General features: G+C 41.0%; 1 protein-coding gene, 1 long non-coding RNA gene and 2 pseudogenes across 2 annotated transcripts; all 4 read right to left on the reverse strand.

The window, feature by feature from the left end:
• LOC115675059 (probable disease resistance protein At4g27220) lies at positions 1-6983 on the reverse strand. The gene is made up of 7 exons (XM_056317052.1): positions 6486-6983; positions 6030-6385; positions 5258-5800; positions 3913-3983; positions 3729-3795; positions 419-3625; positions 1-319 (listed from the first exon to the last, which is right to left on the reverse strand). Exons 2-7 carry the CDS (start codon positions 6367-6369, stop codon positions 288-290), a joined length of 4260 nt encoding a protein of 1419 aa, XP_056173027.1. The 5' UTR covers positions 6370-6385; positions 6486-6983; the 3' UTR covers positions 1-287.
• Positions 6984-7718: 735 nt separating this feature from the next.
• LOC130139643 (uncharacterized) lies at positions 7719-8178 on the reverse strand. Its single transcript, XR_008817744.1, has 2 exons — positions 8080-8178; positions 7719-7894 (listed from the first exon to the last, which is right to left on the reverse strand). It is a non-coding gene; the product is annotated as an uncharacterized LOC130139643 (long non-coding RNA).
• Positions 8179-10160: 1982 nt separating this feature from the next.
• Positions 10161-14304, reverse strand: LOC115675048 (putative disease resistance protein At4g10780; annotated as a pseudogene).
• A 1125-nt stretch (positions 14305-15429) lies between these two features.
• LOC115675053 (uncharacterized) lies at positions 15430-16284 on the reverse strand (annotated as a pseudogene).
• Positions 16285-16950: the final 666 nt, after the last annotated feature.

Genomic DNA, 16950 nt, shown 5'->3' on the forward strand with positions numbered 1-16950 from the left:
TTCCAGAATATAAGTGGTCTTCACCCAAACCAACTGCTTACAAGGATCCAATCTGACAAGGAAAATGAGATGGGAAGGGTTACAAAAAAGCATCATCTCTTAACTAGTCCTTGGAGATGACTCATTTCCAGTACTCAATAAAACATGCGACGTCATTCAAAATATATAATATAACGTCCCTTTTGCCCAACAAGGTACATCACACCAAAAAAGTTACTCACATGGCAACTTGTGTTGAGTTTGCAGGAAAGCATGCTCGAGTAGCAGGGCTTTCTTCAAGAGCAGCGTCATAGGAGATCCTTTCCCTTGGCGGATAATACTGCAAAAGCCACTGTTAGAGCTGCATGACCATAGACAAAAAAGCTACATTTGCAAGGACTTTAAAGAAGTGAAGGATTTTTATCAATAACTCATTAACCTAGGGCATTTGGAGAACACGAGCTCCCCCAAAAAAGTCTTTCATTAGCGTGTTCCACTTTTTGAAGATAAGGTTGAAGAATAGCCTGAGCATTGGGATGATCCCACATCAGTGTCTTCCACTTTTCCTCATCTTCCACCCAAATATACGGAAGATCCTCAATATCACCTAATCGCAGTCGCAAAGAAATCCTGTTGAGTTCTGGGCATTTGGACACCTTCATAAATTCCATGGAATTGCAAGTTATTGGGACTTCACTTATGCTCTTCAGCTGAGGTAGATCACATAGCCGAAATCGCTTCAGCTGGAGAGAAATTGAAAACTGGTAAGATGAATGGGTGTTGTTTACGGGAGTCATTATGCTTCCTTCTTGGCCTTGTTCCACTCTGCTTATCATCTCTACCATTCTTTTGCAATAGTCGACCTCAATATCTTGAAGATTTTGAAGATGGATCAGCAACTCATGCGGAAACAGCTTTCTCATGTTATGGCAACAATTTACCACAAGGGATTCGAGAGAAATCTCTTCAACTGGATTGTATGGGGGAAGACCTTCGATTATCTCCTCCATGTTCTCACAATTGATTACTGTGATTCTTCTCGTATTAGGAAAGTGGGGCAGCCACTTAGATTCCACCACTCTCTTCATTTTATCACACCCCACAACAATAATCTCTTCTAGACTAGGGAAGGCTGGGAGCATATATGATGATGGTGATGTAACCGTAGCTGTTATCCCTACCATTTCCTCACAATCATTAATTGCAATCTTCAGTAGATGCGGAAGGTAGAATATAGACCCATGCCCAAAAAGATACTTCAATTTCGGACATCCGGATACTTTCAAAACCCCAAGGCTTGGGAAGAGAAGAGGGGCAGGGGTTGGGGCAGGGGAGTCATGGATGTCCATTATTTCTTCGCCTTGTCCTCCACATAGAACCCGCAAATTTTTACATCCTTCTATTTTTAGCTTCTCAAGGTTTTCAAGCATACCCATGTCAGACAAATTTGATGTACCGTTGCATTTTCGCCATGTCAAATTTTTCACATCTTGGGGAATCAAAATGCAAATGCCAGTGCTTTCCCTTCTTGCGCTCACGATACTATGATTCCACTCATGAATTTCGACACTCTTCCTATTCCAAAATCTAGCATCATCAATTACTCTGACATAAAACTTCAATTTTTCTTGATCCACTCCGAGCATGTAACGGTGAGGACTACTTTGCTTAATAACCTTTACACACTTGTTGAAATCATCCACATCTTCGAAGTAGCATAAAAAGGCCTCCAATGGCCACAATTTTGTAACGTCTTCTAAATCTACTGTCTCAACTAGAAGAAGTTGCAAGTTTACCAAACCACCCAATGTTCCTTTGGGTAATCTCTTAATCCGTGTATCAGTTAGGTCAAGGTATCTCAAGTTCACCAACATTCCTAGACCCTCGAGTGCTTCAAGACAAACACAGCCATTGACGTCCAACTTTCTTAAAGATCTAAGATTCCCTAAATAAGGAATACGGTGCAATCCAGAACAATGTGAAAGCAATAGTGCTCTCAAGTTTACCAAGTCTGAGATGGAATTTGGAAGTTCTCTTAGATCCCATCCACTCAGGTTTAGAACCTTTAGCCCTAGCAATTGTTTGAAGAAAGAATCAAGGATGACTACATCACACGACATGCTTCTGTTTAATAGAAAAGTTGATAGTTTAGGACAATTTGGTGACATGCTCAATGGAAATTCTCTAATGTCATTGTGCATCAGAGAAACTTTCTCCAAAACATCTGTCCAATATTCCTCAGGTGGAATCCTCATCAACCCCTTTCCTGCCTTTACAATGGAAGTCGCACTCATGATGTGCAATGCCATGTCTCTAATCAAATCGTGCATTTTCACCTCTTTCTCATAATTTTCCAATAGACAAACACTTTCCAATTTGTTTAGTATGGTGAGGCCTCTATCATATTGTCTCTCCCTTGTATTCAATCCACCAATCAATCCTTGGTCAATAAAGAATTCTATCAACTCGAATTTATCAATCAATTTATCTTCTGGATAAAGTGCACAAGATAAGAAACATTGTTGAACTTCATGATTACCGAGGCGATTGTAACTGAATTTTAATTTCATTAAGACCTTCTTTTCCATATCTGTCTGCCCCATATCTGATTCTTTCAATTTCACCAAGTAATCCTTCCATTCAAACACATCAGTCACTCCTCGCATGCTTGCTGCCATCGTGATAACTGCAAGCGGCAAGCCTGGACATTCTTTAACAATGGACTTCACAATTCCTTCATTTTCCAAATTAAGTGTCACTTCAGATCCAAGCTCCTCCAGAAATAAACTCTCAGCTTCTTTTTGAGATAGAGGTTCGATTTTTATTTTCTCTTGACAATGCATCTGGCAGCACACATCAAAGGATCGAGTGGTTAAGACCAACTTAAATCCATCTGCTCTAACAGGGATTCCCACCTCTTCAAGATCAAAGCGTTCCCACACATCATCGAGGATTATTATAAACTTCCCTCTTTTGGTTAAATAATTGGACAACATTGCTGCTCGTTTCCTCACATCCTTTTCTCGTAGTATGCCCAAACTTAGTGCATCCCAAATGTTGTCTTGCAACTTTTGTGTGTTAAAATCTTGTGACACGGTGATCCACAACACATTACCATAGTTTGCTTCTTCGAGGAGTCTATTATGTATGTGCACCATAATCGTTGTTTTACCAACACCCCCCATTCCATAAATGCCTAATCTGGATACTTGATTGCCTACTAAGTATTCCAAAATCTTTGTAGTATTTCTCTTAAATGCCTCTCCCACCATCTTTCCTTCTAACAATTTACTGACTTTGATCTCTCTTGCCTCAAATAGTCCACTAAGGAAATTGCCATGTCTCGTAAGGTCTTCTGCTTCTCTCATCAGTATATCCACCTGTCGATGTGGTGGCAAACAATCCTCGCTTGCTGCTTTAGTACAAGGGAAATCATTTCTTAGCTTCTCCACATTCGCCAACCAATTCGCAACTTCCATTCTTGGCTTCTTTAGGGATAGAGATGCGACATATTTTAACTCATTCTTTATGTCATATTCTCTGTTATAGAGTCGTTTGAATTTTCTTTTCAAAGCTCCATTCTCTTCAAAGTTGCTGCCTGTGTTCGGAAGACTCGTCGTTGGCGCACTTTTGTTCACATCTAATTCTGCAATTCAAAATTTCCATATGTTAGAATCACAGAATTTTTGCTGCCCTAATAACATAATATGGTGAAACATAAGGATTAATTTTGGTAAATAACCATATACCTAGTAATGACAATGGGCCTATTAGACCTGTACCACAAGTTGGAATCTGAGAAGGCGGAGGAGCATTCTTTGGAACTCGTGATGATGATAGGACACATGTATCCATGTCCATTAGAGCTGTTGGGAGACATGCGACTAAATGGTTTTTCCATGATGATGATAGTGCAACTGTATTTTGCTGCACATTGCTTGTCTCATTATTAATGGATTGATGTGGAACACTTTGATTTTGAGGGGGCACCAAAGCTGCTTGCACTAAAATATTCGAGTGTAAGATAAATCATCATTGGGACTTTCAAATTAAGCCCCGGGTATGGGTAAAACAACATACATAATTTGATCACGAAAAAACATTTACAACTAAAATCAACATGCGTGTAAGTAAAATATTTTGATGAAAGCAACTGCTCAGTAAAAAGATAGTGATATCAGACATATAGAATATGCAAAGATACCACTGTAATTGGGAAATGATGCTATATGGAAAGAGATGAATTTGAGTTCTACTAGGGAGAGTAAATAATACAAAGAAGTATCACTTCTGCAATGAAAGCATCAATGCTCACTCGAGTAAGATAATTTGGAAATATCTATGATTTATTCGGAATGACGGTATCTATTTAGAGTACGTTTGTTTTGCGGAAAATAAACATTTTAGAAAACATTTTCAAAAAAATGCGCTTGAATCTCTTACAAAAATGATGAACGAAATTTTTTTCATAGTTTGCGAAAATGTTTAGACATAAATTATTATCGATAACGAAAATGTTTTTCATTAACTAATTATTTTAAGCAATACAAGTGATCCTTTTTTGGAAAATATTTTTCAAATTATTTATTTTCTGCTAAACAAAGGAACCCTTAGGTAAATCAAGACATCCCTGCGATGACGATGGGCCGGCCATATTTGCTCCACCCTCCAAGACTTGCAAATCGACATGTGTTGCCTTGAAAAAGTGAGGGCCCCTAGTAGGCTGCAATACAGTTAGAGGATATATGTCCATCGATTCTTGCAGGGGAAATGACCTGGTTTCGGTTCCACACTCTTCATTGCAGCTTGGAAGTGGTTCGTTAGGATGCGGGACAGTGTTGGTTACACTTGTTACACAGGATATATGTGGCCGATTGCAATCTAGAAAGCAATTTGAATTACCTACGTCAAGTAATCGGTCATACTGGAATGATGATGCCCCTGCTGGTGCATGTTTCGGCATCCCTAATTTATAAGCCACAACTTCACGCATTAGACTCTAATCAAAACATTCTTACTCCCCATAACAAAGCAACATGGGGTTTACATAGAGACCAAGTGAATGATAAATTTATTATGGATTTTATCAATAAGTGCTCTCGCAACCCTTGTTAAACACCTCATTAAGGATAGTTTGTAATTCCCAATGGGTCATCTCTCTTGTATTATATGTAATCAATGCATTGAGAATGAAATTATTTCCTTATCAAGTATACTTAACAAGTGCAACGGGCCCTCATTAACAACACCAATGTAATATCAATCGCTAATTGTATACCTTCTGATGTTGATGGGCCCACTGTATCTATGATGTCGTCTGGAATCTGCAGTGGGGAATTAAGTGGCTCGAAAATAAGAGGTCCATTGAAAGGTTGTGATGGAATAGGTGGCTCTATCTCCATGGATGCCCATGGAGGAGATAAACCAGTGCCATGTCCACACTGCCCATGAAAGCTCTGATCTGGTTGATTAGAATGCTGGGGAGTGTTGGTTGTGGCCATGTTAGTGAGTTGAGAATCTGATGCAATGGGACCAGGCATAATGGACGCCGGTAACTCACTCTGAAAAGTGTTATCAAGGAGCTGGCGGTTTTGTGATGGCAATGGCGCACTTGGATTCTGTTGTGCATTTAATGTTAGGGGCTCGGTAAAAGAAGGCAACAGTTGATTTGGTGAATTAGGGAAGAATGAATTTGGCGGATTAGATGCACTCGTGTAGCTGGTTGCACCATCCAATGGGAGGTTTGCGATGTCGACCTCCCTCACTGCCTGCACCATCTCTTCCATCCATCCGCGAGTTTGTGGTGTCAAAGGAGGCACACCTGGTGATTGATTGAGATGCATGACGGGATTAGTCGAATTCATATAGCTGGCTTCATTAGGAAAATTTTGAAGTTTAGGCGCAGGGAAGCCGGTTGCCTTGGCAGGCCGTGAAATGGATGTTTAGTCATTAAGAAACAAAAGTAAACTTAAAATCATAACTAAGATCAGATCAATTAGTTTTTACTTTACTAAACTGCCCATTTTCTGTGGTAATTTGGAATTGCGTACCTTGTGGAAATTGTAAATTGGTTCCTCCCTCCACATTTGGCGGATCAGATGTGCTGTTCGGAGCTGCTCTAGCATTTCCTCGTATCCTTTCCTCAGATACGCCTTGGTCGCTCAAGTCCATCACTTTTTTAGGCATCAGTACCTCCCTAGCTTCTGCTCTTACATTAACATCAACTCTCTCACATCCTTTAATACCAAAGCCTCCAATTCCAGCCAAGTGAGCCTTGATCCTTGTAGCCCCTCCACCACTCTCATGTTTGCAGAAGTTACACCTCCACTTGCTGTTATTTTGATTCAGGAACGTCACATACCTCCGAAATGGATCCTTTTCTCTAGGCATCGTCTCTATCAATATCCTACAAGAAGTAATCCAGTTAAATAAGGATGCCCAGTTGGGGAGTCTTTATTTGATTCTTACAAATGGAAAATAGCAAAGTTGAAGACGAAGCAACATACTGGTTAGGACATAAAAAGAAGATTCAGATGCATGTAAGTGGCAAAGAAGCACATCAAGAAGTAGAGCTAAGAAGCTGTTCTTGAGATTCTGAAGCACTGATCAGCATCCAGGAATCCAGCAAAGAGTCTTTCTTTCGCTGAAGGCGTAGATCCAATTCCTAAAGAAACAAAGGCATAGACCTGCTCTTGTAAATGGGAATGAACAGCTTTTGGTAAAGAATCAAGAGGAACTCTGCCACAAGAGACAATAGCACAGTTGCTGAGATCCATCGGCCCAACGTTAGACAATTACATCCCTCGGCCAAACGGGCCCCACCCTCCCCCTGGGCCCACATGCGCTCCAAGCTCATCATTCACGTGGGCCTGTCCCCCTCGGTCGTACGTCCGCCCAATTGCTAGTGATCACGTGGCAAGGCGTAGGACCGAGCCCCGCAGAATCTGAGCCGTCCGTTGCTTTGACCCCGCCCCTTCTTGACATGTCCACGTCGTCAGTGGCGACCCTTGTTAATTGGGGTGGGCTGGTCCTACGGTTGGCGCTGACACCAACATGTCCTGTTTCGAAAAAGGTGGGGTGGGGGGGGGGGGGGAGGAGAGGGGGAGCGGGTTGGGGTTGGGTTCTGGCCATCGAATCGGCGAGATGGATGGTGAAGATGTGGGGATGCCTTAAACGCCGTCTTTGGCATGACTTGTTTCACAGAAAGCATTGTTCCTAAATTGTAGGAAATGCTATAAATAAACGGTGCAAATGGAGTCCAGTGCTGCTGATAAAAGGTTTGAAGGGTGGGGATACTAGTATCATAGGTGTGGAGTTCGATTCTCATATTTTACAAAAGGGGAGAGTTAGAGATAAGACAGAAAAAAAAACGGTGGATATGGGATCTAGTCCTTGTTGTCCCAAAAAGCTATTTCAACTAAAGTTGTGTAGCATCATCATTAGCCACATGAAATGGAAACTCCGGTGCTGCGTGTAGCGGTGAGCGGTTTCAGGTTCCTTACAGGGTCCACTTGAAACTTGAAACCTACCATCGGGTCTAAATTTCTCATTTTTTGGAACCTAGAATTTGCCCGTCAAAACGTAGAACCCGGAACCTACCCTATCACAGGTTCCAGGGTCGACTCCAAGATCCAATAGGTTCTTTTTTTGTTTTGTCATTTTTAGTTAATCAGAACGAAAGACTAATTGTTGGAAAAACCACGGAGATTGTGAATGTGTAAAGAATAAAGAGTGGCCTGTTACACAATGGATTTGTAATTGATCAATTTATGCAATATTTGCATTAAGGGTCCACTGATGATTGAAGACTATGAAGCTCACTTCTAACTCAGTGCAAGCACTCAACAACTCCTCAAGTTCGGAAACATGAAGTGCTCGTCCTCTATTCTCAGCAACAGAACCCAAGTAACGAAACCTCCATGAAATGAACAGCACAATGTCAACAAAAGCCAATCCTCTACAAGCCGCACATAACTAAATTAACCATAACCAACACCAAAAGCAGGTGCAAACAAGAATTAAAATTCATTTTTTCGCATGTACCAACTAATGCCAAATTAAAACATCACATCTAAAGTCAAGAAGAAGAAGAAGAGAAACCTGCTCTTTTCAGCACCAGCTTTAGGGAGGTCACCCTGCTCAAGTGCATATCTATCGGGACGTAAATGAGAGTCAGAAGCCAGAACTTTTTTGGGAGCACGGTGATCATATACATCGATAAAGAAACAAAAAATCTAAGAGTCCCGGATGAGGACTTTTGTGCAATGGATCCACTTCTAATTGATCAAATTTGATCAAATGGAAGCAAATTTGATCTAGGCGTGAACTTTCCAGACAAATCTTAATTTGGGGAGAATTACCAAAAAAGTTCTAAATCTATTATAATTGTGCCATTTAAGTTATAAACCGTTATTTTTTGCCAATTCATTGCTAAATCTTTTGCATTTGTGACAATTTAATCAATCCGGCCAATTTTGGCCGACCGTCTGGTCGACGCTGACATGGTACAAAAGCTCCATCTATGTTAAATTTTCAAAGTGCCCCGTTCTAGTGGGATCCAGCCAAGAGAAATCTGCTCTGAGATGCTATTTTTTACTTTGTGGCTCCACTTTATGTAGCTGCGCAACATACCCTGAGCTGATTCCAATATCTTCGTCGGATCTGGAGTGAGGGCTCTGAAGACATGCTCACTTCGAGCTTTCCGAACGTACCAGAGGACGGCTGCGATGAGCTCAAAATCAAGTGATCTTGTTTTATTTTGTATGAGCCATCCTTCCAATCTAGAGTAACCTTGAGTTGAGATTCAAATCTGTAGCGCATGGTCGGCCCACACCAATTGCGTCTAGGAACAGAGAGTGAATAAGTGCTCTATGGTCTCTACGTGCTTCTGACAGATCGGGCGCATGGGATCAGGTAAGATTTGCCTCCAAATTATTTTTTTGTTGCGAGCATAAATTTCATAAGAAGTCCCTGATTTTTGGTGCGGTCTACATATTCCAAATTCACATCCACATTTCTCATGGTACCTGGAAGGAGAAGCATGCACGACATTTTAGGAAAAAAGTCTGGATAATTTGACAAAGGAAAACAGTTTGAATGTAGACTAACGGAGCTCAAAAGTGCCCACACTCACTTTATATCCTTTCGGTTTCTGCACTGTTAATTCGCTACAACTTATTTACGTCAAATTTTTACGTGTGCATGTTGTTGTTCAATAGTCGTATAAAATTATTTTGGAGCAACGTATAACATGCCACATTTGTGTTTTCCCTACATACATATACTCATCCCTAAAAACTGAATACCCTATACCTCGAAATTTTTCCGAGGTCGAGGAGTCGGCAATATGTTGCTAAAGGTGCGTTTGGTAACTATTCTATTCCCGAAAACAATTTCTGCTTAGAAATGATTCTTTTTTATTTAATTCCTGAAAATAATTTCTAAGCATTTGAAGGCATTTGGTAACTGCCCAAAATTTCTATTTTTGGAATAGAAAAAGAATAGAAATGCATTTGGTAATTGTACAAAATTTCTTTTTATTAATAATATTTTGAATTTTTCAATATTTTTTTCTTTTTATTTTTCATTTATTTTTTCTTCTTCTCCTCCTTCCTTGGCCCATGGCCAGGTCGCTAGCGCCGGCAACCGGCCACAGGCTAGGGCTGGCGAGGGCTGGACCCTCACCACCGTCCTTGCCAAATTCGGCGAGGGCGGCTTGCGGCTTGGGCGAGTGCTGCGCTCACCGGATCTGGCGAGGGCGACTAGCGACCTGGGCGAGGAGCATGAGGTGAAACACTCATCGATGTTATCAATATATTGATTGCATATAATACGAAAATGGATGATGAATTGGAAATTGCAAACTTTCCTTAAAATGATATTCAATTAATGCCCCAGGGGCACGCAATAATAAAATTCTTCATTTTAACTGAACTTGGAATGGCCAGGCCCTAAGAAAGTTTTAACTTCGGCCCTGACGGAGCCTACTAAGGTCGGAGCTATCAAGCCACTAGGCAATTTTGCTCAGCCATAATATTAATAACTTGAATTGCGGACTTTTATTCAAAAATTTTATTTTTCACGTTCTAGGGTAATCACATTTCTGGAATACAAGTGGTCTTCACCCAAACCATCTGCTTGCAAGGATCTAATCTGACAAGGAAAATGAAATGAGAAAGGGCTGTACAAAAACATCATCTCTTTGCTTGTCCTCCGAGATGACTTATTTCCAGTAGTCAATAAAACATGGGACGGCGTTCAAAATACACAAAGTGTGGCCACATCAAAAAAGTCATTTCATATGGCAACTTGAATTGTGTTTGCAGGAAAGCATGCTCGAGCAGCTGGGCTTTCTTCAAGAGCAGAGTCGCAGGAGATCCTTTCCCTTGGCGAACAATTCTGCAAAAGGCCACTGTTAGAGCTGCATGACTATAGACTGAGTAGCTACATCTTCGTAAGGACTTTTAAGAAGTGAAGCAATTACATCAATTAACTCATAACCTGCAGCATCTGGAGAATACGGTCTCTCCGACGAAAAAGATATTCCTTTATTAGCGTGTTCCCCTTTTCGGAGATAAGGTTGAAAAATAGCCTGAGCATCGCGATGATCCCACATCAGCGTCTTCCACTTTTCCTCATCTTCCACCCAAATATACGGAAGGTCCTCAATATCACTTAATCGCAATTGCAAAGGAATCCCCTTTAGTTCTGGGCATTTGTACACTCAATTTTTTCATGGAATCATAGCTTATTGGGATTTCGCATATGCTCTTCAGCTGGGGTAGATCATGTAAGTACAAGTTCATCAGCTTTGGGAGAGAAATTGAAGAATGGAAGGATGAAGGGGTGTTGTTTATAGGAGTCATTATGCTTCCTTCTTGGCCTTGTCCCGCTCCGCTTATCATCTCCACCATTCCTTTGCAGAAATCGATGTTGATACTTTGAAGATTTCGGAGATGGATCACCAACTCATGTGGTAACAACATTCTCCTGTTATCGCAACTATATACATAAAGAGATTCAAGAGAAATCTCTTCAACTGTCATGTTAGGAGTAGGACTTCCGATTTTCTTCTCCATGTTCTCACAAAAGAATACTGTGATTCTTCTCAAATTAGTGAAGTGGGGTAGCCACTCAGATTGCATCACTCTCTTCATTTTATCACAACACCTAACAAAAATCTCTTCTAGACTAGGGAAGGCTGGGAGCGGATGTGGTGGTGGTGATGTGATTGCTGCTGTTATCCTCGCCATTTCCCCATATTCATCTATTTTAATCACCCGTAGATGCGGAAGGTAGAATTTAGATCCATGCCCAAAGAGATACTTCAATTACGGACATTAAGATATTTTCAAAACCCCAAGGCTTAGGAAGTGGAGGGGGTAACGGGTCGGGCCAGGGGAGTCATAGACATCATTTACTTCATCTTGTCCTCCATAGAGCATCAGTAAGTTTTCCCATTCTTCTATGTCTAGCTCCTCAAGGTATTCAAGCGAACCCATGCCAGACAAATTTGTTGCACCATGGCAACATAATGTTGTTAATGTCTGCACATCTCGGGGAATCAAAATAAAAATGCCGGTGCATTCCCCTCCCACGCTCACAATAGCATGACTCCACCCAAAAATGGAGACTGTCCTCTTCATATTTCCAAATTGAGCATCATTACTTACTTTCACATCAAACAATGATTCTTCTTGATCCACAGAGAGATAGTAATAGCGATGATTACTTTGCTCGATAACCCTTATACACTCGTTGAAATCATCCGCATGTTCAAAGTAGCATTCAAGTGTCTCCAATGCCCCCAATTTTGTAATGTCTTCTCCATTCACTACCCCAACTTTAAGATACTGCAATTTTAGTGAACCCCTCAGTGCTCCTTTGCGTAATCTTCGTCTAAATGAAAGATCTAGGTCAAGGTATCTCAAGTTCACCAACATTCTCAGACCCTCCCCCCCCCCCCCCACAACTTTAAGATACTGTAATTTTAGTGAACCCCTCAGTGCTCCTTTGCGTAATCTTCATCTAAATGGAAGATCTAGGTCAAGGTATCTCAAGTTCACCAACATTCCTAAACCCTTGGGCGCTTCAAGCCAACGACAGCCACTAGCGTCTAACTTTCTTAGAGATGTGAGCTTCCCTAAACAAGGAATATGGCGCAATGCCCAACACTCTCTAAGCAACAGTGATCTCATGTTTACCAAGTCCGAGATGGAATTTGGAAGTTCTGTTAGAGGACATCCACTTAGGTTTAGAACCTTTAGCCCCCATAAATTTTTGAAGAAAGAATCAGGGATGACATCATCCCCCTCAAGCTATTATTCAATAGAAAAGTTGATAGTTTAGGGTAATTTGGTGACATGTTCAATAGAAATTCTATAAAGTGATTACGCATAAGAGAAACTTTCTCCAAAGCATCCGTCCAATATTCTTCAGGCAAAATCCTCATCAACCACTTTCTTGCTTTTACTATGGAAGTTGCACTCATGATGTGCAATGCCATGTCTCGAATCAAATTGGGCATCTTCATCTTGCTCCCGTGAGCTTTCAATAGACAAACATTTCCCAGTTTGTTCAGTATGGTGAGGCCTCTATCATATTGTTTCTTCTTCGTACTCAATCCACCAATCAATCCTTGGTCAGTAAAGAATTCTACCAACTCGAACTTATCAATCAATTCATCTTTTGGATAAAGTGCACAAGATAAGAAACATTGTTGGACATCAGGATTACCAAGGCGATCATAACTGAATTTTAGATTCATTAAGACCTTCTTCTCCATATCTGTTTGCCCCATACTTGATTCTTTCAATTTCACCAAGGAATCCCTCCATTCAAACATATCGGTCACTCTTCGCATGCTTCTTGCCATCATGATGACTCCAAGCGGCAAGCCTGCACATTCTTTAACATTGGATTTCCCAACTGCTTTAGTTTTCAAATTAAGGGCCACTTTTTTTTTTTTTTTGTAACCCAGGGAACCCCCGCACGGCCGACAGCCGAGGAGTAAACCCTGGGGGCGACACGTGCTAGCCACCACACACGTGCCACTGGTTAAGTCACCCTGCGGCGCCCGGGATTCGAACACTCAACCTTTTGCGAGAGGAAGAGTGCGCGCTCCAGCAGCGCCACCCAGGCGGGTGGTAATTAAGGGCCACTTTGGATCCAAGCTCCTCCAAAAATAAACTCTCGGCTTCTTTTTGAGAAACAGGTTCGATTTTTATCTTCTCCTGACGATGCATCTGGCAGCACACATGAAATGATCGAGTGGTTAAGACCAACTTAAATTCATACGCTCTAACAGGGATTTTCACCTCTTCAAGATCAAAATATTCCCACACATCATCGACGATTATTATAGACTTCCCTCTTTTGGTTAAACAATCGGACAAGATCGCTGCTTGTGACCGCTACTTGTGTCCTCACATCCTTTTCTTGTTGTGTGCCTACACTTATTGCCTTCCAAATGTCATCTTGCAACTTTTGTGTGTTCAAATTTTGTGACACCGTGATCCACAACACATTGTCATAGTTTGCTTCTTTGAGGAGCCTATTATATATGTGCATCATAATAGTCGTTTTACCAATGCCCCCCATTTCATAAATGCCTAATCGGGATACTTGATTCCCTATTAGGTACTCTAAAATCTTTGTAGTATTTCTTTGAAATGCCTCTCCCACCACCTTTCCTTCTAACAATTTAATGACTTTGGTCTCGCTCAGCTCAAATAGCCCTTTGCCTTGTCTCCTAAAGTTTTCTGCTTCTCGCATTGGTATATCCACCTGTTGATGTGGTGGCAAACAATCCTCGCTTGTTGCTTCAGTATAATCATTTCTAAGCTTCTCCACAATCGCCAACCAATTCGTAACTTCCATTCTCAGCTTCTTTAGGGATAGAAATTCAACAAATTCTAACTCATCTCTTATGTCAGTTTCTCTGCTATAGAGCAGTTCTAGTTTTCTTTTCAAAGCTCTATTCTCTTCAAAGATATTGCCTATGTTTGGATGGCTCGTCATTGGCGCACCCTCATTCATGTCTAATTCTGCAATTTAAAAATTCTATATGTTAGAGTCTCATGATAGCATTCTTGCTACCCCATAATAATGTAATATGGCAATACATAAGGATTAATTTAGGTAAATAACCATATACATGGTGATGACGTTGGGCCTACCAGGCCTATAGGTGGAAAATGACGAGGTGGAGGAGCATTATTTGGAGCTTGTGATGAAGATGGGATACATGGATCCATGTCCATTAGAACTAATTGGTGACATGTGAATAAATGGTTTTTCCATGATGATGATGGCACGGTTGGATTTTGATGCGTTGTTTTGAGATTAATGGATTGATGTGGAACACTTTGACACTGAAGGGGCACCAAAGTTGGTTGCAATAAAATATTCAAGCATAAGATCAATCAACAATTGGACTTTCGAATCAAGCCATGGGAACATGTTAAACAACATCTAGAACTTGATGACACAAAATGTCTACAATGAATATGCAATGATGCTCAGCATGTTCCTAATTAGAGAACCCCTGTTCAATATCTTGTTTAAAAAGAAATCATATGTTAGATTTCAATAAAATAATTTGGGGATAATGACGGATCTAACGGAACAATAGTAACAATGTTGATTAATCTAGACACACCTTGTGATGATGATGGGCCTATTGTATTTGTTGCCGCCTCAGGAACTTGCGAATCAACGATTGTTGCCTCAATTCACTTGTATGTTGTGATGCAATTGAGGGATCTATGTCCATTGAAGTTTGCAATTTAGAGTGTTGATTACAATCCTGCAAGCAATTTGAATTACCTACAGCAGGTAATTGATCATTTGCATTTCCTGTTGGAGTCTGCTGGTCATTCATTTGCATTTCCTACTGGAATGATGATGCCCCTGTTGGTGTCTGCTGGTCATTCATTTGCATTTCCTCACGGTAAGGAGATCGAATGGAACATTGTGGCTAATACGATGAATCAAGACGAAATGATACTCCTTCCGCTAAAGCCATCGTTGAACATGATATGCTTTCACCTGTGTGTGCTGCTCATCAAAATTAGGATATGTTGATTGGTACACGGGAGAATGCCTACTGTAGTTTGTTTACTGGATCCCGTGGGTCCAGTGGACGCGTGTAACACATTCGATGCACTGTTATTAAGGAACAGGCGATGACTCTCTTCATATTTGAAAAGTTCCACGGGAAAAAGTATATTTTGTCGGAGATAGCTAAGAGTCACCACTTTGATTAAAAAGCACGACGTGTTCGCTTCGAAGAATATAACAGGTTTTTTCTCCACGCCTCTATGAATGTATAGAAACTTCACATGAACATACCCTGGCTATTTTGCTCCAGTGACGGCATTGTTAAACTCTGATGAAATTGACGCTGTCCTTGTTGTTGGGCAGAGGGGAGGGTTGCCATGTCGTTCGCCCTCACTGGTGTTGTGAATAAGTGCTCCCCATATTCGAAGCTTTGTGGTGACGGAAAAACAGCTGGAGGCTGTCACGTGACTGTGACGGTGGCCCCGTGGAAGATTGACCGTTGGCTTCTCTGCTCTCTTCTTCAGCCACCTCAGCCTGAGTCGACATGTCACGTGGCTTTGGTTCCTTGGACGGTTGACCGTTGGGTTCTCTGCTCCGTTCTTCAGCCACCTCATCGAGTAACGACCGCATCAGCTTTCTTACGTGGTCTGGCACTTCTGTGCAAATGGAAATCCCTTCAATCGGGACGTTAAGCAAGTGCAAATGACCTTTCACTCCTATAAGGTCTCCACAGTATTCTTCGCTGCAGTAATGACAACGCCATCTGTTGTCCCCCGGTCTCTCGACGAATTTCTACGCCATATCGTCTTTGTTACCAACCTACAAGCAAATAGAGCGCACCCCATCATTATGTTAGTAGACAAATTTTTTGCATTATCTTCTCGGCGCGCATAGCATTATTCTCAAGCAGATAATATACCTGCCCCACGTACCAAAGCCACCTGATTGTGTAACCAATCCAATAGCTTGCTTATGTGCTCGGGCACTTTCTTGCAAGGGGAAATCCCTTTGTTTGGGTGTTTAAGGAAGCGATTTCTCACTCTTGTAACCTTTCCCGAGTATTCAGCCTCGCAGTAAGGACAACGTCATTTCTCGCCCTTCAGTCTAATCACGAATTTCCAGGCTATATCCTTAACTCGCGGCATCTTGTCGTCTTGCTTATCAACCGACAAGCAGAGAGAGCGCACCCGGTCATATAGCGTACCAATCTTTTGTATATTTTCTTAGCATGCATAGCATTATTCTCAAGCAACTAATAGCATCCACAAGTACGCGGGAAAGCCAAGCTGCAGATTAATATTCAACAGACCCAAGAATAATTTGCTGTTTTTGAGATAAGAAAGACCCGATCAACTCAAGTACAAGTTGGAAATTGCGGCCTACCTTCTCTTTTTTTTTTTTTTTTGCTTTTTCCTTTCTTTTCCTTTTTACCAATGTGCCATATAGTCATAAGTGAACTCAAGTTCTTAATAAGATGCTCCCTTATAGTTTGGTCTAGTTGCATTTAGAGTGGTTTATTTAGTACGATATTAGAGATTGGATACATTTAAATGATTTGTGAAATGACGTGGCGAAATTTTATTGAGCTTTCAAGTACATCTATTAACTAAAAGAATCGCTTAAAATTTATCTTATCGTTTCGAAAATGCTCTGATAAAATAACTACTCTTTTTTCTCTTTTATTTTTCTGTCCAAAATTCCGTGTCATGCTAAATAATTATTTCAGTTATATACCCTAAATAATTTTGATTAGTAAAGATTATGATGCCAATAACATGGACGGTATGATTCTTTTTTCTATCATTTTTTCCTAGACATGCCTGCGCAACTCAGGGAAAAGAAATTGTTGTCAAAAATTGAATTTATACTCCAAATAGATAGAGCTAGTTGACGCGTAGCGCCAAATGTCCC

The sequence above is a fragment of the Syzygium oleosum genome, unplaced genomic scaffold (assembly GCF_021117445.2).
Source record: "Syzygium oleosum isolate NSW1041296 unplaced genomic scaffold, Sole_v2.1 Sole_v2.13, whole genome shotgun sequence".
Taxonomy (NCBI): domain Eukaryota; kingdom Viridiplantae; phylum Streptophyta; class Magnoliopsida; order Myrtales; family Myrtaceae; genus Syzygium; species Syzygium oleosum.